Source organism: Dendrobates tinctorius, unplaced genomic scaffold, assembly GCF_039654945.1.
Source record: "Dendrobates tinctorius isolate UK_male_01 unplaced genomic scaffold, ASM3965494v1 ptg000020l, whole genome shotgun sequence".
In the NCBI taxonomy this organism is placed as follows: Eukaryota; Metazoa; Chordata; class Amphibia; order Anura; family Dendrobatidae; genus Dendrobates; species Dendrobates tinctorius.
Window position 1 is genome coordinate 20,622,501 of NW_027361688.1, and position 26,065 is coordinate 20,648,565.

Genomic DNA, 26,065 nt, shown 5'->3' on the forward strand with positions numbered 1-26,065 from the left:
TTTTAGCTGCTGGGTACCTAGTGTTTGCCTAGTGTTTTTTAGCCTTTTCATTGCTGTTCACATACTGGCATTTGCACCTGTTGTGTCCGACTGGTGATGGGTTTGTTGGGCGCGGCCTAGAAGACATTATATTTACTTAGAACAGCAAAGAAAGATACTGGGTCGTGTGCATCACTAAAGCTGCATGGATGTTGCAGGTCCTTACTAATTGAAGGACCTTTAATGTCTTGATCAGTCATGTGCCTGGAAAGAAGTTCAAAATGTGTGGAGGTGTGGAGCAGAGAGCTGTGGGGGTGTGGGGGAGGTGGAGCAGAGAGCTGTGGGGGTGGACCAGAGTGTGGGTGTGTGGGGGGAGGTGGAGCAGAGAGCTGTGTGTGTGTGGGGGGGTGGAGCAGAGAGCTGTGTGTGTGTGGGGGGGGTGGAGCAGAGAGCTGTGTGTGGGGGGAGGTGGAGCAGAGAGCTGTGTGTGGGCGGAGGTGGAGCAAAGAGTTGTGTGTGTGGGGGGGGAGGTGGAGCAGAGAGCTGTGTGTGTGGGGGGGAGGTGGAGCAGAGAGCTGTGTGTGTGGGGGGGAGGTGGAGCAGAGAGCTGTGTGTGTGGGGGGGAGGTGGAGCAGAGAGCTGTGTGTGTGGGGGGAGGTGGAGCAGAGAGCTGTGTGTGTGGGGGGGAGGTGGAACAGAGAGCTGTGTGTGTGTGGGGGAGGTGGAACAGAGAGCTGTGTGTGTGTGGGGGAGGTGGAGCAGAGAGCTGTGTGTGGGGGGAGGTGGAGCAGAGAGCTGTGTGTGTGGGGGGAGGTGGAGCAGAGAGCTGTGTGTGTGGGGGGTGGAGCAGAGAGCTGTGTGTGTGGGGGGGTGGAGCAGAGAGCTGTGTGTGTGTGGGGGAGTGGTGCAGAGAGCTGTGTGTGGGGGGAGGTGGAGCAGAGAGCTGTGTGGTGGTGCAGAGAGCTGTGTGGTGGAGCAGAGAGCTGTGTGGTGGGAGGTGGAGCAGAGAGCTGTGTGTGTGGGGGGAGATGGAGCAGAGAGCTGTGTGTGGGGGGGGAGATGGAGCAGAGAGCTGTGTGTGTGGGGGGAGATGGAGCAGAGAGCTGTGTGTGGGGGGAGGTGGAGCAGAGAGCTGTGTGTGTGGGGGGAGATGGAGCAGAGAGCTGTGTGTGTGGGGGGAGATGGAGCAGAGAGCTGTGTGTGGAGGTGGAGCAGAGAGCTGTGTGTGGGCAGAGGTGGAGCAGAGAGCGGTGTGTGGGCGGAGGTGGAGCAGAGAGCTGTGTGTGGGGGAGGTGGAGCAGAGAGCTGTGTGTGTGTGGGGGAGGTGGAGCAGAGGGCTGTGTGTGTGTGGGGGAGGTGGAGCAGAGAGCTGTGTGTGTGGGGGAGGTGGAGCAGAGAGCTGTGTGTGTGGGGGGGAGGTGGAGCAGAGAGCTGTGTGTGTGGGGGGAGGTGGAGCAGAGAGCTGTGTGTGTGGGGGGGAGGTGGAGCAGAGAGCTGTGTGTGTGGGGGGGAGGTGGAGCAGAGAGCTGTGTGTGGGGGGGTGGAGCAGAGAGCTGTGTGTGTGGGGGGAGGTGGAGCAGAGAGCTGTGTGTGGGGGGAGGTGGAGCAGAGAGCTGTGTGTGTGTGGGGGGGTTGAGCAGAGAGCTGTGTGGGGGGAGGGAGGAGCAGAGAGCTGTGTGGGGGGGTGGAGCAGAGAGCTGTGTGGGGGGGTGGAGCAGAGAGCTGTGGGAGGTGGAGCAGAGAGCTGTGGGAGGTGGAGCAGAGAGCTGTGTGTGTGGGGGGAGGTGGAGCAGAGAGGTGTGTGTGTGTGTGGGGGGGTGGAGCAGAGAGCTGTGTTGGGGGAGGTGGAGCAGAGAGCTGTGTGTGTGGGGGGGTGGAGCAGAGAGCTGTGTGTGTGGGGGGTGGAGCAGAGAGCTGTGTGTGTGTGGGGGGTGGAGCAGAGAGCTGTGTGTGTGTGGGGGGTGGAGCAGAGAGCTGTGTGTGGGGGGAGGTGGAGCAGAGAGCTGTGTGGGGGGGGTGGAGCAGAGAGCTGTGTGGGGGGGTGGAGCAGAGAGCTGTGTGTGGTGGGAGGTGGAGCAGAGAGCTGTGTGGTGGGAGGTGGAGCAGAGAGCTGTGTGTGGGGGGGTGGAGCAGAGAGCTGTGTGTGTGTGGGGGGAGGTGGAGCAGAGAGCTGTGTGTGGGGGGAGGTGGAGCAGAGAGCTGTGTGTGTGTGGGGGGGTTGAGCAGAGAGCTGTGTGGGGGGAGGGAGGAGCAGAGAGCTGTGGGAGGTGGAGCAGAGAGCTGTGGGAGGTGGAGCAGAGAGCTGTGTGTGTGGGGGGAGGTGGAGCAGAGAGGTGTGTGTGTGTGTGGGGGGGTGGAGCAGAGAGCTGTGTGTTGGGGGAGGTGGAGCAGAGAGCTGTGTGTGTGGGGTGGAGCAGAGAGCTGTGTGTGTGTGGGGGGTGGAGCAGAGAGCTGTGTGTGTGTGGGGGGTGGAGCAGAGAGCTGTGTGTGTGTGGGGGGTGGAGCAGAGAGCTGTGTGGGTGTGGGGGGTGGAGCAGAGAGCTGTGTGTGGGGGGAGGTGGAGCAGAGAGCTGTGTGGGGGGGTGGAGCAGAGAGCTGTGTGGGGGGGTGGAGCAGAGAGCTGTGTGTGGTGGGAGGTGGAGCAGAGAGCTGTGTGGTGGAGCAGAGAGCTGTGTGGTGGAGCAGAGAGCTGTGTGGTGGAGCAGAGAGCTGTGTGGTGGGAGGTGGAGCAGAGAGCTGTGTGGGCGGAGGTGGAGCAGAGAGCTGTGTGTGTGGGGGGAGATGGAGCAGAGAGCTGTGTGTGTGTGGGGGAGGTGGAGCAGAGAGCTGTGTGGGGGAGGTGGAGCAGAGAGCTGTGTGTGGGGGAGGTGGAGCAGAGAGCTCTGTGGGGGGGGAGGTGGAGCAGAGAGCTGTGTGGGGGGGAGGTGGAGCAGAGAGCTGTGTGTGGGGGGGGAGGTGGAGCAGAGAGCTGTGTGTGTGGGGGGGAGGTGGAGCAGAGAGCTGTGTGTGTGGGGGGGAGGTGGAGCAGAGAGCTGTGTGGGGGGGAGGTGGAGCAGAGAGCTGTGGGGGGGGGTGGAGAGAGCTGTCGAGATCAGTCATGTGCCTGGAAAGAAGTTCAAAATGTGTGGAGGTGTAGAGCAGAGATCTGTGGGGGTGGGGTGAAGCAGAGAGCTGTGTGTGGGGGGTGGAGCAGAGAGCTGTGGGGGTGGACCAGAGTGTGGGTGTGTGGGGGGAGGTGGAGCAGAGAGCTGTGTGTGTGGGGGGTGGAGCAGAGAGTGTGTGGGGGAGGTGGAGCAGAGAGCTGTGTGTGTGTGGGGGAGGTGGAGCAGAGAGCTGTGTGTGTGGGGGGGAGGTGGAGCAGAGAGCTGTGTGTGTGGGGGGGAGGTGGAGCAGAGAGCTGTGTGTGTGGGGGGAGGTGGAGCAGAGAGCTGTGTGTGTGGGGGGGAGGTGGAGCAGAGAGCTGTGTGTTGGGGGAGGTGGAGCACAGAGCTGTGTGGGGGGGGTGGAGCAGAGAGCTGTGTGTGGTGGGAGGTGGAGCAGAGAGCTGTGTGGGGGGGAGGGTGGAGCAGAGAGCTGTGTGTGGGGGGGTGGAGCAGAGAGCTGTGGGAGGTGGAGCAGAGAGCTGTGGGAGGTGGAGCAGAGAGCTGTGTGTGTGGGGGGAGGTGGAGCAGAGAGCTGTGTGTGTGGGGGGGTGGAGCAGAGAGCTGTGTGTTGGGGGAGGTGGAGCATAGAGCTGTGTGTGGGGGGGGTGGAGCAGAGAGCTGTGTGTGGGGGTGGTGGAGCAGTGAGCTGTGTGTGGGGGTAGGTGGAGCAGAGAGCTGTGTGGGGGGGTGGAGCAGAGCTGTGGGAGGTGGAGCAGAGAGCTGTGTGGTGGAGCAGAGAGCTGTGTGGTGGGAGGTGGAGCAGAGAGCTGTGTGTGTGGGCGGAGGTGGAGCAGAGAGCTGTGTGTGTGGGGGGAGATGGAGCAGAGAGCTGTGTGTGTGGGGGGAGATGGAGCAGAGAGCTGTGTGTGTGGGGGGAGGTGGAGCAGAGAGCTGTGTGGGGGAGGTGGAGCAGAGAGCTGTGTGGGGGGGAGGTGGAGCAGAGAGCTGTGTGGGGGGGAGGTGGAGCAGAGAGCTGTGTGGGGGGGAGGTGGAGCAGAGAGCTGTGTGTGGGGGGGGGAGCAGAGAGCTGTGTGGGGGGGGGTGGAGAGAGCTGTTGTGATCAGTCATGTGCCTGGAAAGAAGTTCAAAATGTGTGGAGGTGTAGAGCAGAGATCTGTGGGGGTGGGGTGGAGCAGAGAGCTGTGTGTGTGTGTGGGGGTGGAGCAGAGAGCTGTGTGTGGGGGGAGGTGGAGCAGAGAGCTGTGTGTGGGCGGAGGTGGAGCAGAGAGCTGTGTGTGTGGGGAGAGGTGGAGCAGAGAGCTGTGTGTTGGGGGAGGTGGAGCAGAGAGCTGTGTGTGGTGGGAGGTGGAGCAGAGAGCTGTGGTGGGAGGTGGAGCAGAGAGCTGTGTGTGGTGGGAGGTGGAGCAGAGAGCTGTGTGGGAGGTGGAGCAGAGAGCTGTGTGTGTGTGGTGGGAGGTGGAGCAGAGAGCTGTGTGTGGGGGGGAGGTGGAGCAGAGAGCTGTGTGTGGGGGGGAGGTGGAGCAGAGAGCTGTGTGTGGGGGGAGGTGGAGCAGAGAGCTGTGTGTGTGGGGGGGGGTGGAGCAGAGAGCTGTGTGTGTGTGTGGGGGAGGTGGAGCAGAGAGCTGTGTGTGTGGGGGGGTGGAGCAGAGAGCTGTGTGTGTGGGGGGGTGGAGCAGAGAGCTGTTTGTGTGTGTGTGGGGAGGTGGAGCAGAGAGCTGTGTGTGTGGGGGGGTGGAGCAGAGAGTGTGGGGGGAGGTGGAGCAGAGAGCTGTGTGTGGGGGGTGGAGTCGAGAGCTTTGTGGGGGGGTGGAGCCGAGAGCTTTGTGGGGGGGTGGAGCAGAGAGCTGTGTGTGTGGGGGGGAGGTGGAGCAGAGAGGTGTGTGTGTGGGGGGGTGGAGCAGAGAGCTGTGTGGGGGGGGAGGTGGAGCAGAGAGCTGTGTGTGGGGGGGAGGTGGAGCAGAGAGCTGTGTGTGTGGGGGGGAGGTGGAGCAGAGAGCTGTGTGTGTGGGGGGGAGGTGGAGCAGAGAGCTGTGTGTGGGGGGGTGGAGCAGAGAGCTGTGGGGGGGGTGAAGCAGAGAGCTGTGTGTGGGGGGGAGGTGGAGCAGAGAGCTGTGTGTGTGGGGGGGAGGTGGAGCAGAGAGCTGTGTGTGTGTGTGTGTGTGGGGGAAGTGGAGCAGAGAGCTGTGTGTGGGGGGGAGGTGGAGCAGAGAGCTGTGTGTGTGTGGGGGGGTGGAGCAGAGAGCTGTGTGTTGGGGGAGGTGGAGCAGAGAGCTGTGTGTGTGGGGTGGAGCAGAGCTGTGTGTGTGTGGGGGGTGGAGCAGAGAGCTGTGTGTGGGGGTGGTGGAGCAGAGAGCTGTGTGTGGGGGTAGGTGGAGCAGAGAGCTGTGTGGTGGAGCAGAGAGCTGTGTGGTGGAGCAGAGAGCTGTGTGGTGGAGCAGAGAGCTGTGTGGTGGGAGGTGGAGCAGAGAGCTGTGTGTGTGGTCGGAGGTGGAGCAGAGAGCTGTGTGTGTGGGGGGAGATGGAGCAGAGAGCTGTGTGTGTGGGGGGAGGTGGAGCAGAGAGCTGTGTGTGTGGGGGGAGGTGGAGCAGAGAGCTGTGTGGGGGAGGTGGAGCAGAGAGCTGTGTGGGGGAGGTGGAGCAGAGAGCTGTGTGGGGGGGGGAGGTGGAGCAGAGAGCTGTGTGTGGGGGGGAGCAGAGAGCTGTGTGGGGGGGGGTGGAGAGAGCTGTTGTGATCAGTCATGTGCCTGGAAAGAAGTTCAAAATGTGTGGAGGTGTAGAGCAGAGATCTGTGGGGGTGGGGTGGAGCAGAGAGCTGTGTGTGTGTGTGGGGGGGGGTGGAGCAGAGAGCTGTGTGTGTGGGCAGAGGTGGAGCAGAGAGCTGTGTGTGGGCAGAGGTGGAGCAGAGAGCTGTGTGTGTGGGGAGAGGTGGAGCAGAGAGCTGTGTGTTGGGGGAGGTGGAGCAGAGAGCTGTGTGTGGTGGGAGGTGGAGCAGAGAGCTGTGGTGGGAGGTGGAGCAGAGAGCTGTGTGTGGTGGGAGGTGGAGCAGAGAGCTGTGGTGGGAGGTGGAGCAGAGAGCTGTGTGTGTGGTGGGAGGTGGAGCAGAGAGCTGTGTGGGAGGTGGAGCAGAGAGCTGTGTGGGAGGTGGAGCAGAGAGCTGTGTGTGTGTGGTGGGAGGTGGAGCAGAGAGCTGTGTGTGGGGGGGGAGGTGGAGCAGAGAGATGTGTGTGGGGGGGAGGTGGAGCAGAGAGCTGTGTGTGGGGGGGAGGTGGAGCAGAGAGCTGTGTGTGGGGGGGAGGTGGAGCAGAGAGCTGTGTGTAGGGGGGAGGTGGAGCAGAGAGCTGTGTGTGTGGGGGGGAGGTGGAGCAGAGAGCTGTGTGTGTGGGGGGGGAGGTGGAGCAGAGAGCTGTGTGTGGGGGGAGGTGGAGCAGAGAGCTGTGTGTGTGGGGGGGAGGTGGAGCAGAGAGCTGTGTGTGGGGGGGAGGTGGAGCAGAGAGCTGTGTGTGGGGGGGAGGTGGAGCAGAGAGCTGTGTGTGGGGGGGGAGGTGGAGCAGAGAGCTGTGTGTGTGGGGGGGGAGGTGGAGCAGAGAGCTGTGTGTGTGGGGGGGGGGAGGTGGAGCAGAGAGCTGTGTGTGTGTGGGGGGGAGGTGGAGCAGAGAGCTGTGTGTGGGGGGAGGTGGAGCAGAGAGCTGTGTGTGGGGGGAGGTGGAGCAGAGAGCTGTGTGTGTGGGGGGGAGGTGGAGCAGAGAGCTGTGTGTGTGGGCGAAGTGGAGCAGAGAGCTGTGTGTGTGGGGGGGTGGAGCAGAGAGCTGTGTGGGGGGGTGGAGCAGAGAGCTGTTTGTGTGTGTGGGGAGGTGGAGCAGAGAGCTGTGTGTGTGGGGAGGTGGAGCAGAGAGCTGTGTGTGTGGGGGGGTGGAGCAGAGAGTGTGGGGGGGGGGTGGAGCAGAGTGTGGGGGGGGGTGGAGCAGAGAGCTGTGTGTGGGGGGGTGGAGCAGAGAGCTTTGTGGGGGGGGTGGAGCAGAGAGCTGTGTGTGTGGGGGGGAGGTGGAGCAGAGAGCTGTGTGTGGGGGGGTGGAGCAGAGAGCTGTGTGTGTGGGGGGGAGGTGGAGCAGAGAGCTGTGTGTGGTGGGGAGGTGGAGCAGAGAGCTGTGTGTGGGGGGGGTGGAGCAGAGAGCTGTGTGTGGGGGGGGGTGGAGCAGAGAGCTGTGTGTGGGGGGTGGAGCAGAGAGCTGTGTGTGGGGGGTGGAGCAGAGAGCTGTGTGTGGGGGGTGGAGCAGAGAGCTGTGTGTGTGGGGGGAGGTGGAGCAGAGAGCTGTGTGTGGGGGGAGGTGGAGCAGAGAGCTGTGTGTGTGTGGGGGGGTTGAGCAGAGAGCTGTGTGGGGGGAGGGTGGAGCAGAGAGCTGTGTGTGGGGGGGTGGAGCAGAGAGCTGTGGGAGGTGGAGCAGAGAGCTGTGGGAGGTGGAGCAGAGAGCTGTGTGTGTGGGGGGAGGTGGAGCAGAGAGCTGTGTGTGTGTGGGGGGGTGGAGCAGAGAGCTGTGTGTTGGGGGAGGTGGAGCAGAGAGCTGTGTGTGGGGGGTGGAGCAGAGAGCTGTGTGTGGGGGGAGGTGGAGCAGAGAGCTGTGTGGGGGGGTGGAGCAGAGAGCTGTGTGTGTGGGGGGGTGGAGCAGAGAGCTGTGTGTGTGTGGGGGGAGGTGGAGCAGAGAGCTGTGTGTGGGGGGAGGTGGAGCAGAGAGCTGTGTGTGTGTGGGGGGGTTGAGCAGAGAGCTGTGTGGGGGGAGGGTGGAGCAGAGAGCTGTGTGTGGGGGGGTGGAGCAGAGAGCTGTGGGAGGTGGAGCAGAGAGCTGTGGGAGGTGGAGCAGAGAGCTGTGTGTGTGGGGGGAGGTGGAGCAGAGAGCTGTGTGTGTGTGGGGGGGTGGAGCAGAGAGCTGTGTGTTGGGGGAGGTGGAGCAGAGAGCTGTGTGTGGGGGGTGGAGCAGAGAGCTGTGTGTGTGTGGGGGGTGGAGCAGAGAGCTGTGTGTGTGTGGGGGGTGGAGCAGAGAGCTGTGTGTGGGGGGAGGTGGAGCAGAGAGCTGTGGGAGGTGGAGCAGAGAGCTGTGGGAGGTGGAGCAGAGAGCTGTGTGTGTGTGGGGGGAGGTGGAGCAGAGAGCTGTGTGTGTGTGGGGGGGTGGAGCAGAGAGCTGTGTGTTGGGGGAGGTGGAGCAGAGAGCTGTGTGTGGGGGGTGGAGCAGAGAGCTGTGTGTGGGGGGTGGAGCAGAGAGCTGTGTGTGTGGGGGGGGTGGAGCAGAGAGCTGTGTGTGGGGGGAGGTGGAGCAGAGAGCTGTGTGGGGGGGTGGAGCAGAGAGCTGTGTGTGTTGGGGGGGTGGAGCAGAGAGCTGTGTGTGTGTGGGGTGGTGGTGCAGAGAGCTGTGTGTGGGGGGAGGTGGAGCAGAGAGCTGTGTGTGGGGGGAGGTGGAGCAGAGAGCTGTGTGGTGGAGCAGAGAGCTGTGTGTGTGGGGGGAGATGGAGCAGAGAGCTGTGTGTGTGGGGGGAGATGGAGCAGAGAGCTGTGTGGGGGGAGGTGGAGCAGAGAGCTGTGTGGGGGGAGGTGGAGCAGAGAGCTGTGTGTGTGTGGGGGAGGTGGAGCAGAGAGCTGTGTGTGTGTGGGGGAGGTGGAGCAGAGAGCTGTGTGTGTGTGGGGGAGGTGGAGCAGAGAGCTGTGTGTGTGGGGGGGAGGTGGAGCAGAGAGCTGTGTGTGTGGGGGGGAGGTGGAGCAGAGAGCTGTGTGTGTGGGGGGGAGGTGGAGCAGAGAGCTGTGTGTGTGGGGGGGAGGTGGAGCAGAGAGCTGTGTGTGGGGGGGTGGAGCAGAGAGCTGTGTGTGGGGGGGTGGAGCAGAGAGCTGTGTGTGGGGGGGTGGAGCAGAGAGCTGTGTGTGGGGGGAGGTGGAGCAGAGAGCTGTGTGTGGGGGGAGGTGGAGCAGAGAGCTGTGTGTGGGGGGAGGTGGAGCAGAGAGCTGTGTGTGGGGGGAGGTGGAGCAGAGAGCTGTGTGTGGGGGGAGGTGGAGCAGAGAACTGTGTGTGTGTGTGGGGGGGTTGAGCAGAGAGCTGTGTGGTGGGGGGGTGGAGCAGAGAGCTGTGGGAGGTGGAGCAGGGAGCTGTGTGTGTGGGGGGAGGTGGAGCAGAGAGCTGTGTGTGTGGGGGGTGGAGCAGAGAGCTGTGTGTGTGGGGGGTGGAGCAGAGAGCTGTGTGTGGGGGGAGGTGGAGCAGAGCTGTGTGGGGGGTGGAGCAGAGAGCTGTGTGTGGTGGGAGGTGGAGCAGAGAGCTGTGTGGTGGAGCAGAGAGCTGTGGTGGAGCAGAGAGCTGTGTGGTGGGAGGTGGAGCAGAGAGCTGTGTGTGTGGGGGGAGATGGAGCAGAGAGCTGTGTGTGTGGGGGGAGGTGGAGCAGAGAGCTGTGTGTGTGGGGGGAGGTGGAGCAGAGAGCTGTGTGTGTGGGGGGAGGTGGAGCAGAGAGCTGTGTGTGTGGGGGGAGGTGGAGCAGAGAGCTGTGTGTGTGGGGGGAGGTGGAGCAGAGAGCTGTGTGTGTGGGGGGAGGTGGAGCAGAGAGCTGTGTGTGTGGGGGGAGGTGGAGCAGAGAGCTGTGTGGGGGAGGTGGAGCAGAGAGCTGTGTGGGGGGGAGGTGGAGCAGAGAGCTGTGTGTGGGGGGGGAGGTGGAGCAGAGAGCTGTGTGTGTGGGGGAGAGGTGGAGCAGAGAGCTGTGGGGGGGGGTGGAGAGAGCTGTGTGGGGGGGTGGAGCAGAGAGCTGTGTGGGGGGGTGGAGCAGAGAGCTGTGTGGGGGGAGGTGGAGCAGAGAGCTGTGTGGGGGGAGGTGGAGCAGAGAGCTGTGTGGGGGGAGGTGGAGCAGAGAGCTGTGTGTGTGTGGGGGAGGTGGAGCAGAGAGCTGTGTGTGTGTGGGGGAGGTGGAGCAGAGAGCTGTGTGTGTGGGGGAGGTGGAGCAGAGAGCTGTGTGTGTGGGGGGGAGGTGGAGCAGAGAGCTGTGTGTGTGGGGGGGAGGTGGAGCAGAGAGCTGTGTGTGTGGGGGGGAGGTGGAGCAGAGAGCTGTGTGTGAGGGGGGAGGTGGAGCAGAGAGCTGTGTGTGTGGGGGGGAGGTGGAGCAGAGAGCTGTGTGTGGGGGGGTGGAGCAGAGAGCTGTGTGTGGGGGGGTGGAGCAGAGAGCTGTGTGTGGGGGGGTGGAGCAGAGAGCTGTGTGTGGGGGTGGAGCAGAGAGCTGTGTGTGGGGGGAGGTGGAGCAGAGAGCTGTGTGTGGGGGGAGGTGGAGCAGAGAACTGTGTGTGTGTGTGGGGGGGTTGAGCAGAGAGCTGTGTGGTGGGGGGGTGGAGCAGAGAGCTGTGGGAGGTGGAGCAGGGAGCTGTGTGTGTGGGGGGAGGTGGAGCAGAGAGCTGTGTGTGTGGGGGGAGGTGGAGCAGAGAGCTGTGTGTGTGGGGGGTGGAGCAGAGAGCTGTGTGTGTGGGGGGTGGAGCAGAGAGCTGTGTGTGGGGGGAGGTGGAGCAGAGCTGTGTGGGGGGTGGAGCAGAGAGCTGTGTGTGGTGGGAGGTGGAGCAGAGAGCTGTGTGGTGGAGCAGAGAGCTGTGTGGTGGAGCAGAGAGCTGTGTGGTGGGAGGTGGAGCAGAGAGCTGTGTGTGTGGGGGGAGATGGAGCAGAGAGCTGTGTGTGTGGGGGGAGGTGGAGCAGAGAGCTGTGTGTGTGGGGGGAGGTGGAGCAGAGAGCTGTGTGTGTGGGGGGAGGTGGAGCAGAGAGCTGTGTGTGTGGGGGGAGGTGGAGCAGAGAGCTGTGTGGGGGAGGTGGAGCAGAGAGCTGTGTGGGGGGGGAGGTGGAGCAGAGAGCTGTGTGGGGGGGGAGGTGGAGCAGAGAGCTGTGTGTGGGGGGGAGGTGGAGCAGAGAGCTGTGTGTGTGGGGGGGAGGTGGAGCAGAGAGCTGTGTGGGGGGGTGGAGAGAGCTGTGTGGGGGGGTGGAGCAGAGAGCTGTGTGGGGGGGTGGAGCAAAGAGCTGTGTGTGTGTGGGGGGAGGTGGAGCAGAGAGCTGTGTGTGTGTGGGGGAGGTGGAGCAGAGAGCTGGGTGTTGGGGGGGTGGAGCAGAGAGCTGTGTGTGGGGGGGGTGGAGCAGAGAGCTGTGGGAGGTGGAGCAGAGAGCTGTGGGAGGTGGAGCAGAGAGGTGTGTGGGGGGGAGGTGGAGCCGAGAGCTTTGTGTGGTGGGAGGTGGAGCAGAGAGCTGTGTGTGGGGGGAGGTGGAGCAGAGAGCTGTGTGTGGGGGGGTGGAGCAGAGAGCTGTGTGTGGGGGGAGGTGGAGCAGAGAGCTGTGTGTGGGGGGAGGTGGAGCAGAGAGCTGTGTGTGGGGGGAGGTGGAGCAGAGAGCTGTGTGTGGGGGGAGGTGGAGCAGAGAGCTGTGTGTGGGGGGAGGTGGAGCAGAGAGCTGTGTTTGGGGGGGTGGAGCAGAGAGCTGTGTGTGGGGGGAGGTGGAGCAGAGAGCTGTGTGTGGGGGGAGGTGGAGCAGAGAGCTGTGTGTGGGGGGAGGTGGAGCAGAGCCCTGGGTGTAGGGATATGGATGTAGCAGAGCACTGTATTTGGGTGTAGCAGTGTTGTGTATAAATATGCCTCCCAGCCACTTGATTCTTTCCACCGTCTGGGAAACTTTAACTAGTATGAAATCTTTTTCCTATCTAAATCTGATGTTTGTCTTTGGGGAACGTTCAGACACTTTTTTTTCACACAATAGAAAAACAGACCAAGTTTCATCAGTGATTTGCTTTTGGGTTTTATCATATGTGGACAGAAAAAAAAGTTTCTCCTCTTAACAGTCCATGAAAATCGGATGGCATCAGAGTGCTGCCTGTTATTTTTCACCGACCCGTAGACTTGCATTGCCCATTTTGATCCGCCGCTCAGATGAAGTTTGGACGTTCCATGAAAAATCAGATATGAGAACGGCCCCATTCTCTTATGAGCGCGAGTGCTATCTGGCCCTAATTGTACAGTGCGTCCGGTAGTCCGAACAATATGGTAGGTCTTTGAAACATAAAGGCAATCCGTTGCTTCCATTTTTCTCCATGCAAATGGGGCTGAAGTGCTATATGTATGATCTGAGCACTTTCCTGTGCGTCTTCATCCCCGGCTCCAATCTCCACCATGCACCACCTTCTGCTGGATTAATAATAATAATAATCTTTATTTTTATATAGCGCTAACATATTCCGCAGCGCTTTACAGTTTGCACACTTCATCACTGTCCCCGATGGGGTTCACAATCTACATTCCATATCAGTATGTTTTTGGAGTGTGGGAGGAAACCCCTGCAAACACAGGGAGAACAGTCTTACAGCCAGTGAAGGGCGGAGATAGATGGAAAACAAGCAGGTAGGAAGGTGTACTTACATATCTGCAAAACTCGCTGCAAATTCACCTCTTAAACTGATGGCCTGCGCATGGCTGCGAACACTCGAGAGCGAGAGATCTATGTTGTGATCACCTTTTAAGTTTAAGGTCTCTCAGTGATAAGTTTTTTGTATATTTTGGTAATTGGTTATTTCGATCATCTGTATAATTTCCTTTTTTTTTTTTTGCTTCAAGGTTTGGACCTCATGGAATCCCTGTAACACTTCACCCGAAACGCGAATATAAAACTAAAGCGGAAGAACCCGTCCAGCCTCAAAGCACATCATTCCAAGAAGGCGAATCACTGAAAAATGGGAACTGTCCCGTGGATGTGACCCCCATCGCATCCAGCGAGCCCTGTGGAGTTACTAATAATAACAATAACAACCTGTGGACTTCGAAGCCGCCTCCGCTTTTTCATGAAGGAGCTCCGTACCCCCCTCCTTTGTTTATCAGGGACACGTATAACCAGTCAATACCTCAGCCCCCTCCACGTAAAATCAAAAGACTCAAAAAGAAAATTTACAGGGAAGAACCCACTTCAATCATGAACGCTATCAAGCTACGGCCCAGGCAGGTATTGTGCGACAAGTGTAAAAACGTGGTGCCCGACAAGAGGGAGGTCCGGAAGACGACTGGTAATGACTCTTTTAAGCTGGAAGAAGGGAAAAGGAGGAGGCCCGAGAGTGTAACTACTGTGAATAAGAAACTTAAGACTGATCATAAAGTAAATGGAAAAAGCCAGAACGAGAGTCAAAAAAAAAATCCGGTGCCCAAGGTCTCCAACCTCGGGCACGGCCGAAGCAAAGTGGTAAAAGTGGCTTCTCACACCAACGCCCCCAAAGCTCAGCTGCACACCAAGAAGGTGCTGCAGAGTAAGAACATGGATCATGCCAAGGCTCGGGAAGTATTAAAAATGGCCAAAGAAAAGGCACAAAAAAAGCAAAAGGAGACCTCTTCCTCGAAAAACGCTCACAGCAAAGTCCACTTTACGAGACGCATTCAGAACACGACCTCAGGGACCCTTCCTCCAAGACTACGCATCAAACCTCAAAGGTACCGCAACGAGGAGAACGACGCTTCGCTGAAGATCGGACTTGAGAGCTTGCGCAGCAGTAAGATTGCCATCAAGCCCCAGACCCGCTACACTGCCACCCGTTCAGCAGGTGAGGCCCCCTCAGAAATAGAGACCCCTTCCAATGGCCCCGAAGAGGTCAGCAGTGCAATTCAGAATCAGAACGCCAGTGTCTGTGTACCGCCTGCCGAGCAGGACGAGCAGCAAGCCCTGAGCAAGGGAGGCAGCAAAAGCAATATCACAGTTTTCATGACCTTAAATCAAACGAATGCAGACTCTTCCAATGCGTCAGTGTGTAGTAGCGATAGTACAGATGATATGAAGTCCATCCATTCTGAGTGTAGTTCTACTGAAAACTTTGATTTCCCCCCAGGCACCATGCATGCACCTCCTCCTTATGCACCTCCTCCTTCATCATCTTCCTCCTCCTCTTCCAAAGAAGAGAAAAAGTTAAGCAATTCCTTGAAAATAAAGATGTTTTCCAAAAATGTTTCTAAGTGCGTGACCCCTGATGGCAGGACCATATGTGTTGGGGACATTGTTTGGGCGAAGATATATGGCTTCCCATGGTGGCCCGCCCGTATACTCGCCATAACTGTCAGTCGAAAAGATAACGGCCTACTTGTCCGGCAGGAGGCCAGCATATCATGGTTTGGGTCCCCAACAACTTCCTTCCTTGCTTTGTCACAGTTGTCCCCCTTTTTAGAAAACTTCCAGTCCCGATTTAACAAGAAGAGAAAGGGTCTTTATCGCAAGGCCATCACAGAGGCAGCTAAGGCTGCCAAGCAGCTCACCCCAGAAGTGCGAGCCCTCCTGACCCAGTTCGAAACGTGATCCCACCTATTCGTAAGGTAGGCAAGATTAGAAATTGTACGTCGTATGTTTTTTTTTTTTTTTCCTTAGCTTTAGTCACGACCATAAAGTATTTTAGAAAGTGTTTTTTTCTTTCTTCTCTTATCCCCAGGCTAAAAGAGCCCTATGCCCATTTTACTAGCTAATTATTCAAGGGAATCTGTAGGCAAGTTTTCTCTCTTATCTGAGAGCAGCATGATGTAGGGACTGAGAGCCTGATTCAAGGGAGGTATCACTTGCTTTAGTTTCAATATAATCAGTGTTTTATCTGCAAGAGATTATCTTTGCCAGGACTAGGTGTCACTTGCCATCCTGTCCTGCTACTCTGTAGCGACGCCCCCACCACTGATTAGCAGCTTGCTGACTGTGAATTTGCCAATCAGTGGTGTGGGTGGGGGTTATACAGGAGCCAGCATTCAGACCACAGCAGAGGAAACAGGAATTCTATCATAATGGCGTCAAGCAGCCCAGTAAGTGACACATCCCTGGAATCAGGGTCTCTGCCCCTACATTATTGTGCTCAGATTACAGAACAAAAACATTCTGACAGATTCCCTTTAATAACCTGGTGAACGGGGCTGAGCTGCAGTACCAGTAATGGCCATACTTGAATGTACGGCGCTGTAGCTGGATATACAATGAAGGGATCGAGGGGGGGTCTGTGAGTCAGACTCTCATAAATTGATGGCCTATCCTAAGAATAGGCCGTCGATTAATAGTCTTGGGCGACCTCCTTGTAATTTAACATTTCAGTCCATAAATATTTTGTAATTCTATGAAGACACGAGGCCTGGAAGGCCTCACTGACCGCCACTTAGTCCCCTGCTACGTGTCGGGCTTGTAGCATCCGTTTTCCATCATGGTGGATCAGTGCGCCAGAGGAGAGGGATGTACATAGAGTGATTCTGAAGTGTAAATGGTGGATTATTATTATTTTTTTTTATTATTATTATATCAACCCAGGACAGAAGTCTAGATGAAAATGATGACACCCGGTGGCCATCGTAATATGTTAAATATGAATTATATATATCTGCAAATTCTGAACGGATTCCTCTCCCGCCTTTCTTTTAGGATCTGTTCTGGTTCAGACATGTTTGTGCTTTTGTCGGTGTCTCTGTTACATTATTTTTTTGGATGTACTTTATCAAATGAATATAAATATTTTATTTTTTTTTCCGAATATTTTTTTTTTTTGTTTTCATGAAAGTATAAGGTATCTGTTTGCAGGTCAGAAAATCTGAAACCGATGTAATTGTGTATTGCTCTAAAATGTACAAAATTGTAAATAAAAATAAACTAAATCTGAATTTGTTGTGTGTTACTGGGGGAAAAGAAAAGGAAAAATGGTGGAGCATGTGCTTCTTCATCAGCGGCACGGCCTTACTAAATGGGATCCTATTAGTCCAATTCTCCTCCCGTAAGGTGAAACTAAACAATAAATAACTCGGACAATTCTCCAAAAAGAAATAAAAAACGAGCTGCTCGCAGGATATTCCTGCTGCAAAGATCCTCTCCCCCCCCAACGATCACTGTGATCTATGCAGGAACTCAGCAGCAGGAGGTCATTTTTCCCAGCATTGCCTCTACAGGTGATATGAAGAATTACACAGTAATTGGTGAAGTGATTACTTTTGGGGGCGTGGGAATGTAAAGTGGATCAGGTTGGGATTTCTTACCAGGAAAACATAAAGCAAGATGTTTTTAGATACTAGATAAAACAAATGCTTTTTATAGGGTATTGCATCGCAATTCAGAGGCTCACTGGCTACAGCGCTCACGATGTGATATCAGTGCTGAAACCATTTGTAGCATAGGACCTGGGGAGGGTGTGATGCCCTTTTTTTTTTTTCTCTTAATACTTTTTCTATTTTTGTAAGAGGACTACCCTCTCTAAATTCAGCCCCAGTTGTAACTGAAATGATAGTTTTCTTTCTATTTTTTAAAAAATATTATTCATTTTTTTTTTTTAATTTAACATAAGCCGTTTGCATAAACATTTGACTCAGATTTTTTTTTAATGCTATATATAATATACCATACATGCACACTTGTAATAATTCACAGCTTTCCACTTTTGTTCACAAGGATCGCAAAAGATTTTTCTTAACACTACTGACAAAACTTAACGTAGGGATTCTCTTTGGTGGTTTCCAATTCCAAGATCCCTTTAAACGGTGCATAACCAGACCATGGTACATCCATTTTCCTCTAGGGTTCCCTTTAATATAACCAAATAGCTGAATTAACCATTTCGTATGCACATTTTATTTTTTTTTTAATTAAATCATTTTTTTTTTTTTTTTTTTGCAGTTTGCAAGATTTACTGAATATTAAAATTATCATTTCCATTTAATAATTGTCCTGTTGGTAAGATGGGATTATGTTCTACTAATGAGGTAATAATACAGTGCACGGGGTATAATTATGACGCTAATGTCATCTTGAAAGAATTGGATCTCTTGATGCTTAGACCCAAAATTCAAAAAAAATCATTACTTTTTTTTCTTTTATAGCCAAAGGTGACATAATAAAATGTCCAAATTTAATCGTAATTATTGCTAATGTTCAAGATTAATTGAATGCTCCTGTTTTCATGAGTTCTTTCCTGCAAACAGAAACTGACATTTAGGATTTCATAAAGTCTTTAAAAAAAAAAAAAAAATCATTTTTGTAATTTTATCGTTCCTTTTGGTCACTATTCATCTAGGGTTGGGGGGTGTACCATTTTATATTTTGCACATTTTATAGCACTGACCTCATGTGTTCCATCTTCATTAACAATGTTAGCCATGTAACATCTCTTCTCATCTGTGCAAAAGCGGATTTGTCAGCAGCTTTCACAATACAGACTGCATATGTTGATAAACGGATCTTAGACCTGATGAAACAAGTGTACTTCCTTTGGTACACGTCAGAATGACTGAATAATACTTATGAAATCTCAAACCTTCGGCCTATTCTGATTGTCAGCTCCTCAGTGTCCCTCTTCCCTGCTGAGATCTGTCACTGCTCAGTACAAACTGGAACTATGAAGATGGAGCTCTCTAATTGTAAACCTGGACCAATAACATATAATTTATACAATTCATAAAAATATTGTGAAATCTGGTGACATTCACGTTAAAACTTTTTTTTTTTTGCGGAATTCAACTTTTATTACCCGTGGGTTTTGGCAGTTTAGTGAAGGGACTCTGCCGCTCTGCACTTTAAATAGCGAGTTTACCAAAGCTTTGTCCCGTTGATTGCTACCGAGCCGCAGTAACAGGCACAGTCATGTGTGGCGCTATTCCTGCTAATGAGCTAAGTGGATTGATCGGCCGGACTCCAGTCCGGTTTAGTGGCACCTGTCCGCTAGATGGGAGACTCGTGAATCTCTTACCTTTAGGTGTCCCTAGTTCGTTGGGGCTGGTGTGATATGACACACACCAGCCTTGGCTAATCCAAATCCGTGCCGTGGACGCTGGATGGTAAGAGATTTGCGGGTTTTCTGTCTCGCGGATAGGTGCTTCTAACCTGGATCAGAGTTGGGCGGATCAATCTTCATAACCCTTTGACACAAATAACCCCTTTAAAAAGAAATTTCCTGGCCACTTCTGCAAACTTGTACACTGCTACCAACCCTGGTCCAGCGACCACTTCAGTATTCCTTTGCTACTGGACATGCAAACTGCCTCCACCTGCCAGCATCCCCGTTTCATCTTTGGTTAGCTAACATGGCACAATGTCATGTATGTGTCACATGATGTCACGCCAGGACAGCTAATCAAAAGATGAGACGAGGATGCTGGCAGGTGGAGGCAGTTTGCATGTCTCCTGTCCAGTGGCCTCAAAATACCGACGGCCAATGGATAAATGTTGTTTTTTTTTAAGCAATTTGCTCATCTATACTTCATGCTTCTTGGCGGTCTCCACGTTTAGGAACATTGCCCCTAAACTTTACACTTTTAAAGTATCAGTAAGAGCTTCACTGTTTTCTATTTCTTCCCATGTTTTATTTAGTTTCATGACCTTTGCATTGGGTCTTTTTAGTTTTTTAGCATCTTTTTCAACTGATTCTGGAACAGGATTTCTTTTGTGCCCCTCCTTTCTAATGCAATGCCCCTCCTTTCTAATGCTATGCCCCTCCTCTGTAATGCTATGCCCTCCTTTCTAATGCTATGTTCCTCCTATCTAATGCTATGCCCATCCTTTCTAATGCTATGCCCATCCTTTCTAATGCTATGCCCCTCCTCTGTAATGCTATGCCCATCCTTTCTAATGCTATGCCCCTCCTCTGTAATGCTATGCTCTCCTTTCTAATGCTATGCCCATCCTTTCTAATGCTATGCCCCTCCTCTGTAATGCTATGCCCTCCTTTCTAATGCTATGTTCCTCCTATCTAATGCTATGCCCCTCCTTTCTAATGCTATGCCTATCCTTTCTAATGCTATGCCCCTCCTCTGTAATGCTATGCCCATCCTTTCTAATGCTATGCCCCTCCTCTGTAATGCTATGCCCTCCTTTCTAATGCTATGCTCTCCTTTCTAATGCTATGCCCATCCTTTCTAATGCTATGCCCATCCTTTCTAATGCTATGCCCCTCCTCTGTAATGCTATGCCCATCCTTTCTAATGCTATGCCCCTCCTCTGTAATGCTATGCCCTCCTTTCTAATGCTGTGCTCCTCTTTTCTAATGCTATGCTCCTCGTCTCTAATGCTATGCCCTCCTTTCTAATGCTATGCCCCTCCTCTCTAATGCTATGCCCATCCTTTCTAATGCTATGCCCCTCTGTAATGCTATGCCCTCCTTTCTAATGCTGTGCTCCTCTTTTCTAATGCTATGCTCCTCGTCTCTAATGCTATGCTCCTCGTCTCTAATGCTATGCTCCTCGTCTCTAATGCTATGCCCTCCTTTCTAATGCTATGCCCCTCCTCTCTAATGCTATGCCCCTCCTTTCTAATGCTATGCCCCTCCTCTGTAATGCTATGCCCATCCTTTCTAATGCTATGCCCCTCTGTAATGCTATGCCCTCCTTTCTAATGCTATGCCCCTCCTCTCTAATGCTATGCTCTCCTTTCTAATGCTATGCCCCTCCTCTGTAATGCTATGCCCATCCTTTCTAATGCTATGCCCTCCTTTCTAATGCTATGCCCTCCTTTCTAATGCTATGCCCCTCCTCTGTAATGCTATGCCCTTCCTCTGTAATGCTATGCCCATCCTTTCTAATGCCATGCCCCTCTGTAATGCTATGCCCCTCCTCTGTAATGCTATGCCCCTCTGTAATGCTATGCCCTTCCTCTGTAATGCTATGCCCATCCTTTCTAATGCTATGCCCCTCTGTAATGCTATGCCCTCCTTACTAATGCTATGCCCCTCTGTAATGCTATGCCCTCCTTACTAATGCTATGCACCTCCTTTTTAATGTTATACCCCTGATTTGTAGTGCTATGCACCTCCTTTTTAAGTTTTCCCCCTCTTTTAATGTTTTGCCCCTCCTTTTTAATATGTTACCCCTTTTTTGTAATGTTCTGCCCCTCCTTTAAAAGAGGTGCAAATTTTCCTTTCATCCATTTGGGCTAGCATCACAGATTCGCTGTGGGTGTGGTCATGTGTTCGTCAGCCAGCATCAAAAGAGAAAAAGCAAGTTCTTTGGTGTACGCCCAGTTATTGAAGAGAAAATGTATATATTTTTTCAACCATTTGGACATAAGTTTGGAACAGATGAGTGTAGAAGAAAAACTTCCAGAATCAGTGGAGCAGCCGCAATTAGAGGAGGAACTCAATTTACATAAAAAAAAAAACAATGAAAGGTACTTTTTAAATGTGTTGCACAGGCACGGCACATCAGGCACAGAGAGACGGTGCACGATGTTCAGTTGCTGAAGGAACCATTCACCGGCGAAGATCTTGCTCAGATTCTAGTAGTGTGCATGATATTCACAATACATTGGACCATTTCGGTGTGTGAGCGTCAGACCGGGCAGTTGAAGTCTGTTTAGTGGTCAAGTAAATTGCCAAAGGTCAAGTCGGAAATCCTCGAAGATGCAATTTATTTTAGTTTTTTAGCCTCTTTTCCAACTGATTCTGGAACAATTTTTTATTTTGCGCCCCTTCTGCCTAATGTTACTCCCCTTTTTTTCTAAAGTTATTCTCCTTTCTAATATTACACCCATGCTTTCTAATGTTATCCTCCTTTCTAATGTTATGCCCCTCCTTTCTAATGTTACGCCCCTCCTTTCTAATGTTATGCCCCTCCTTTCTAATGTTACGCCCCTCCTTTCTAATGTTACGCCCCTCCTTTCTAATGTTACTCTCCTCATTTCTAATGTTATTCTCCTCCTTTCTAATGTTACGCCCCTCCTTTCTAATGTTACGCCCCTCCTTTCTAATGTTACGCCCCTCCTTTCTAATGTTGCGCCCCTCCTTTCTAATGTTGCGCCCCTCCTTTCTAATGTTGCGCCCCTCCTTTCTAATGTTTTGCCCCTCCTTTCTAATGTTTCGCCCCTCCTTTCTAATGTTTCGCCCCTCCTTTCTAATGTTACGCCCCTCCTTTCTAATGTTACTCTCCTTTCTAATGTTATGCCCCTCCTTTCTAATGTTACGCCCCTCCTTTCTAATGTTACTCTCCTTTCTAATGTTGCGCCCCTCCTTTCTAATGTTACGCCCCTTCTTTTTAATGTTGTTCTCCTTTCTAATGTTACTCTCCTCCTTTCTGTTGTGCCCCTCCTTTCTAATGTTATGCCCCTCCTTTCTAATGTTCTCCTTTCTAATGTTACGCCCCTCCTTTCTAATGTTATGCCCCTCCTTTCTAATGTTATGCCCCTCCTTTCTAATGTTATGCCCCTCCTTTCTAATGTTACGCCCTCCTTTCTAATGTTACGCCCCTCCTTTCTAATGTTACGCCCCTCCTTTCTAATGTTACGCCCCTCCTTTCTAATGTTACGCCCCTCCTTTCTAATGTTACGCCCCTCCTTTCTAATGTTACGCCCCTCCTTTCTAATGTTACGCCCCTCCTTTCTAATGTTACGCCCCTCCTTTCTAATGTTACGCCCCTCTCCTTTCTAATGTTACGCCCCTTCTTTCTAATGTTCTCCTTTCTAATGTTACTCTCCTCCTTTCTGTTATGCCCCTCCTTTCTAATGTTATGCCCCTCCTTTCTAATGTTACGCCCCTCCTTTCTAATGTTACTCCCCTCCTTTCTAATGTTACTCTCCTTTCTAATGTTACGCCCCTCTCCTTTCTAATGTTACGCCCCTTCTTTCTAATGTTCTCCTTTCTAATGTTACTCTCCTCCTTTCTGTTATGCCCCTCCTTTCTAATGTTATGCCCCTCCTTTCTAATGTTGTTCTCCTTTCTAATGTTACGCCCCTTTCTAATGTTACGGCCCTCCTTTCTATTGTTACTCTCCTCCTTTCTAATGTTACTCTCCTTTCTAATGTTACGCCCCTCCTTTCTAATGTTATGCCCCTCCTTTCTAATGTTGTGCCCCTCCTTTCTAATGTTACGCCCCTCCTTTCTAATGTTACGCCCCTCCTTTCTAATGTTACGCCCCTCCTTTCTAATGTTACGCCCCTCCTTTCTAATGTTACGCCCCTCCTTTCTAATGTTACGCCCCTCCTTTCTAATGTTACTCCTTTCTAATGTTATGCCCCTCCTTTCTAATGTTACGCCCCTTCTTTCTAATGTTGTTCCCCTCCTTTCTAATGTTACTCTCCTTTCTGTTATGCCCCTCCTTTTTTAATGTTATGCCCCTCCTTTCTAATGTTGTTCTCCTTTCTAATGTTACGCCCCTTTCTAATGTTACAGCCCTCCTTTCTAATGTACGGCCCTCCTTTCTATTTTTACTCTCCTTTCTAATGTTACTCTCCTCCTTTCTAATGTTACTCTCCTCCTTTCTAATGTTACGCCCCTCCTTTCTAATGTTACGCCCCTCCTTTCTAATGTTACGCCCCTCCTTTCTAATGTTATTCCCCTCCTTTCTAATGTTTCGCCCCTCCTTTCTAATGTTTTGCCCCTCCTTTCTAATGTTACGCCCCTTATTTCTGTTGTTCTCCTCCTTTCTAATGTTATTCTCCTTTCTAATGTTATGCCCCTCCTTTCTAATGTTATGCCCCTCCTTTCTAATGTTACTCTCCTACTTTCTAATGTTACGCCCCTCCTTTCTAATGTTACGCCCCTCCTTTCTAATGTTACGCCCCTCCTTTCTAATGTTACGCCCCTCCTTTCTAATGTTACGCCCCTCCTTTCTAATGTTTCGGCCCTCCTAATGTTACTCTCCTTTCTAATGTTATTCTCCTTTCTAATGTTGCTCTCCTCCTTTCTAATGTTATTCTCCTTTCTAATGTTACGCCCCTTCTTTCTAATGTTACGCCCCTCCTTTCTAATGTTACGCCCCTCCTTTCTAATGTTACGCCCCTCCTTTCTAATGTTACGCCCCTCCTTTCTAATGTTACGCCCCTCCTTTCTAATGTTACTCTCCTTTCTAATGTTACGCCCCTCCTTTCTAATGTTACGCCCCTCCTTTCTAATGTTACGCCCCTCCTTTCTAATGTTACGCCCCTCCTTTCTAATGTTATTCTCCTTTCTAATATTGTTCTCCTTTCTAATGTTATGCCCCTCCTTTCTAATGTTACGCCCCTCCTTTCTAATGTTACGCCCTTCCGTTCTAATGTTACGCACCTCCTCTCAAGTTGAGCAACTGTCCAAAAGTAAAGCCACCTTTTTTTTAAGCTACACTTCCCTAGAAGCAAGCATACTGAAAAAAGTAATCTTCATAAGACGAAAACAAAAAAATATATTGTCAGTGGATGGTTTTATCAGACAACTTAAAGGGCATCACCAAATTTACCCAGACCCTAAATTACTATGACCAATATATGGCTATGTTCCCACGACGTCCTTCTCATTGTGGATTCTGTAGTGAAAACCAGGGCTGTGGAGTCGGTAAGCCACAGTTGCGACTCCGACTCCTGGATTTTATCAGGCTCTGACTCCGGCTCCGACTCCTTCATAAATGGCCAATTCATAACAACAAATTTACTGTTGTAAAATATTAAACATCGTGCTTATTCAGTTTCTCACCATCATATAAGTAATCAGACCACTTAGAGCAAAAACTACATTTATTAGAATACAATTAGAATATAGCAAATAACTTTTATAAACTTTTCTAAACTGTAAGTAAATATGCAATAAACACTTTTATGCAGTTAATAAGAAGAAATCTATAAATTTGTCCTCAGAAAAAGTATTGCCTCTGTCAGATCCTCCTTCATGGATGCCCTCAAATCTGATCTAATTATTTTGAGAGCAGAGAACAACCTCTCTACACTAACTTGTGTTGGTGGCAAAGCAGTAACCACTCGGGCAACATCTCTGACAATGTCAGGATACAGAGGAATCGCTTGTTGCACTGTTATTTTTGATGAACGGTCAAATTTCTCAATTTCTTTTAGTGCACATGAAAAATTCTGCTGAAATGTACTGGCTGTGTTCCTTGATGGGGATGACTCTTCTATGCGGGAACGCTTTGCACGGTCCTTGTGATCCAAATATTTTTCGAAATTAAATTCTTCATCAGTTGATGATGAGGGTGAAGATGTGGCAGGACGACCAAATTCTTCTTGTTCCTCCTTGTTACTAATTTTCTAATACTCTCTCTCCAGAGAAACACCAAGCTTGCGGGCCATTTCCCCATTCAGACACATAAAAGCTGGTCGTGAAAATAATGAAATAGGCACACTATCCTTTACAACAAGCTCTATGATCTGTTTTTTAAATGTATCTACTGTCATTGTCACAGTAACTTTGTCACTGACAAAATATCTTGCAACTGATGGCTGCAAAGTTCTCTGCTCCTTTGTTTGGCTGGAAGAGCTGGGCACTGGTTCATTGGTTTGGATGCAGTCTTTCTCATCCATTGCTTTCAGTACTTCTGGATGAAAGCGCTGTAAATGTCTCTTTAGATTAGAAGCTCTGGTAGGAGCATTTTTATCTTTGCCTGAATATGCACTCATCTTGGCTTCACAGCATTTGTTTTCGTCTGGATCATTTGTCATACACTGACAGACATAATGTTTTCTATCTTGAGTGATGGTGAAATGTTCAAATACAGCTGATTTAATGTGATGCTTCTTTGACATTCTCAGGTTTTTAATTCTGCATTCACAATCCAAATGACAATTGTTTTTCCTAAAAACAATTGTACAAAATTATTGCCAGGTCGTACAACTGATATAGTGGTCAGTAATACTGTTATTATTCCTCATGTACTCACAGTTAACTGATGCAAAGTTTGTTGAAAGGATAATACTTCTTACAGTCTTCCTCTTCTGAGTAGCAGGCAGCTGTGAGATGCTTGGAAGACGCACACCTAGTATGATCTAGTCTAATAGTATAAGCGGGGGTCTATGATCTAGTCTAGAGGAGGAGCTTTACTACTAAGAATTTGCAACACATTTTCACTTTCAGTTTCATACATTGTAAGTAGGGGGGTTGGGGCAGCATGAGGTTAACCAAGTGTAACAGCAGAACTGCTTATCACTGTTGTTCATAGTTTGATAGAACATATATATTTGAGTAACATTTATATAATTCATATGAAAGTTCAATTATGAAATACTAATACATTTTTTTTTAAAGCTGGAGTCGGTACATTTCTACCGACTCCGACTCCAACCAAAACTAACTCCGACTCCACGACTCCGACTCCACAGCCCTGGTGAAAACTGCCTGAAAATGTTTAAAAAAAAAAAAAAAAAAGACCATAAGCAAATTGCTGTTCACATGTTAAGGCTTTTAAACGCATAAAAGAAGTGACGTCCATTCTGGCGTTTTCCGCTTGGAAGATGCTTTTTACTTTACAAGTCAATGGGAAAGATGAAAAAGGCGACTGAATGTCTTACGGGAGCATTTTGCCATAATATTTGCTCAAAACAAAGTTAGTGATTTCTTCATTTTTCAATTCAGCGGGGGGAAAAAAGACAGTAAAAAAACTAAAATGTGGGATAACGCTTCAAAAAAGTTGCTCATGAAATAACTAAAAAGTAATAAAAATCAAGACACTTCAGAAATAAATACTCCAGAGGTTCCTGAAGAGTCATCTGTCTGAAAAGCACATTAAAAGAAATGGAAAAATGCCCAGTAGCTTTTTAGACACAAATGGCGGTAATATATGCAAGTAAACCGCCATAACAATACAAATTCCACTCCATACATATACTCAAGAAATAGGAGAACAAACGGAGTAAAGGATTGAATAGAGTAAAAAATTACAAATGTATTACTCAAAATACAGTCTAGATGTAATAAAATAGCATAATAGCAAAAAGCAGGACAGACACAGAAACAAGGGGAGAAAAGTCCCGTGCCTCACATCACATACCAATATAAGAAGTAAAGACAAGCTATACCCCATAATCTCCTAAATATAAAACCCAAATGAGCAAATAACCATACATGAGGAGGAATGTGCGCGGACCCAGGACAGAGGGTGAGACCCCGACGCGCGTTTCGCGTCCACACAGGCCGCGTTCTCAAGAGGATTTTAAAGACGTTGTTGGAGTCAAACCCGAAATCAGAATTTGTATCTCTTTAGTGTCTGATCCATTGTAATCTCCTAGTCTCTGGGTGCTGAACCTTTTAGGAGTCCTCTTAATTACATGTAGATTAGGAGT

The 26,065-nt window shown here is 51.5% G+C and overlaps 1 protein-coding gene across 2 annotated transcripts in view; it reads left to right on the forward strand.

Annotated features, from left to right (window-relative positions):
* The window catches only part of PWWP2A (PWWP domain containing 2A), a 53,853-nt gene that overhangs the window by 23,256 nt on the left and 4,532 nt on the right, over nucleotides 1-26,065 (forward strand). The window contains exon 2 of one of the 2 annotated variants that reach the window (XM_073567852.1): nucleotides 12,676-14,406. In XM_073567852.1, coding sequence (XP_073423953.1) covers nucleotides 12,676-14,389 — 1,714 coding nt within the window. In that variant the 3' untranslated portion in view covers nucleotides 14,390-14,406. Of the gene's footprint in view, nucleotides 1-12,675; nucleotides 15,718-26,065 lie in introns of those variants that run through there. The other variant, XM_073567851.1, reaches the window with a different exon arrangement.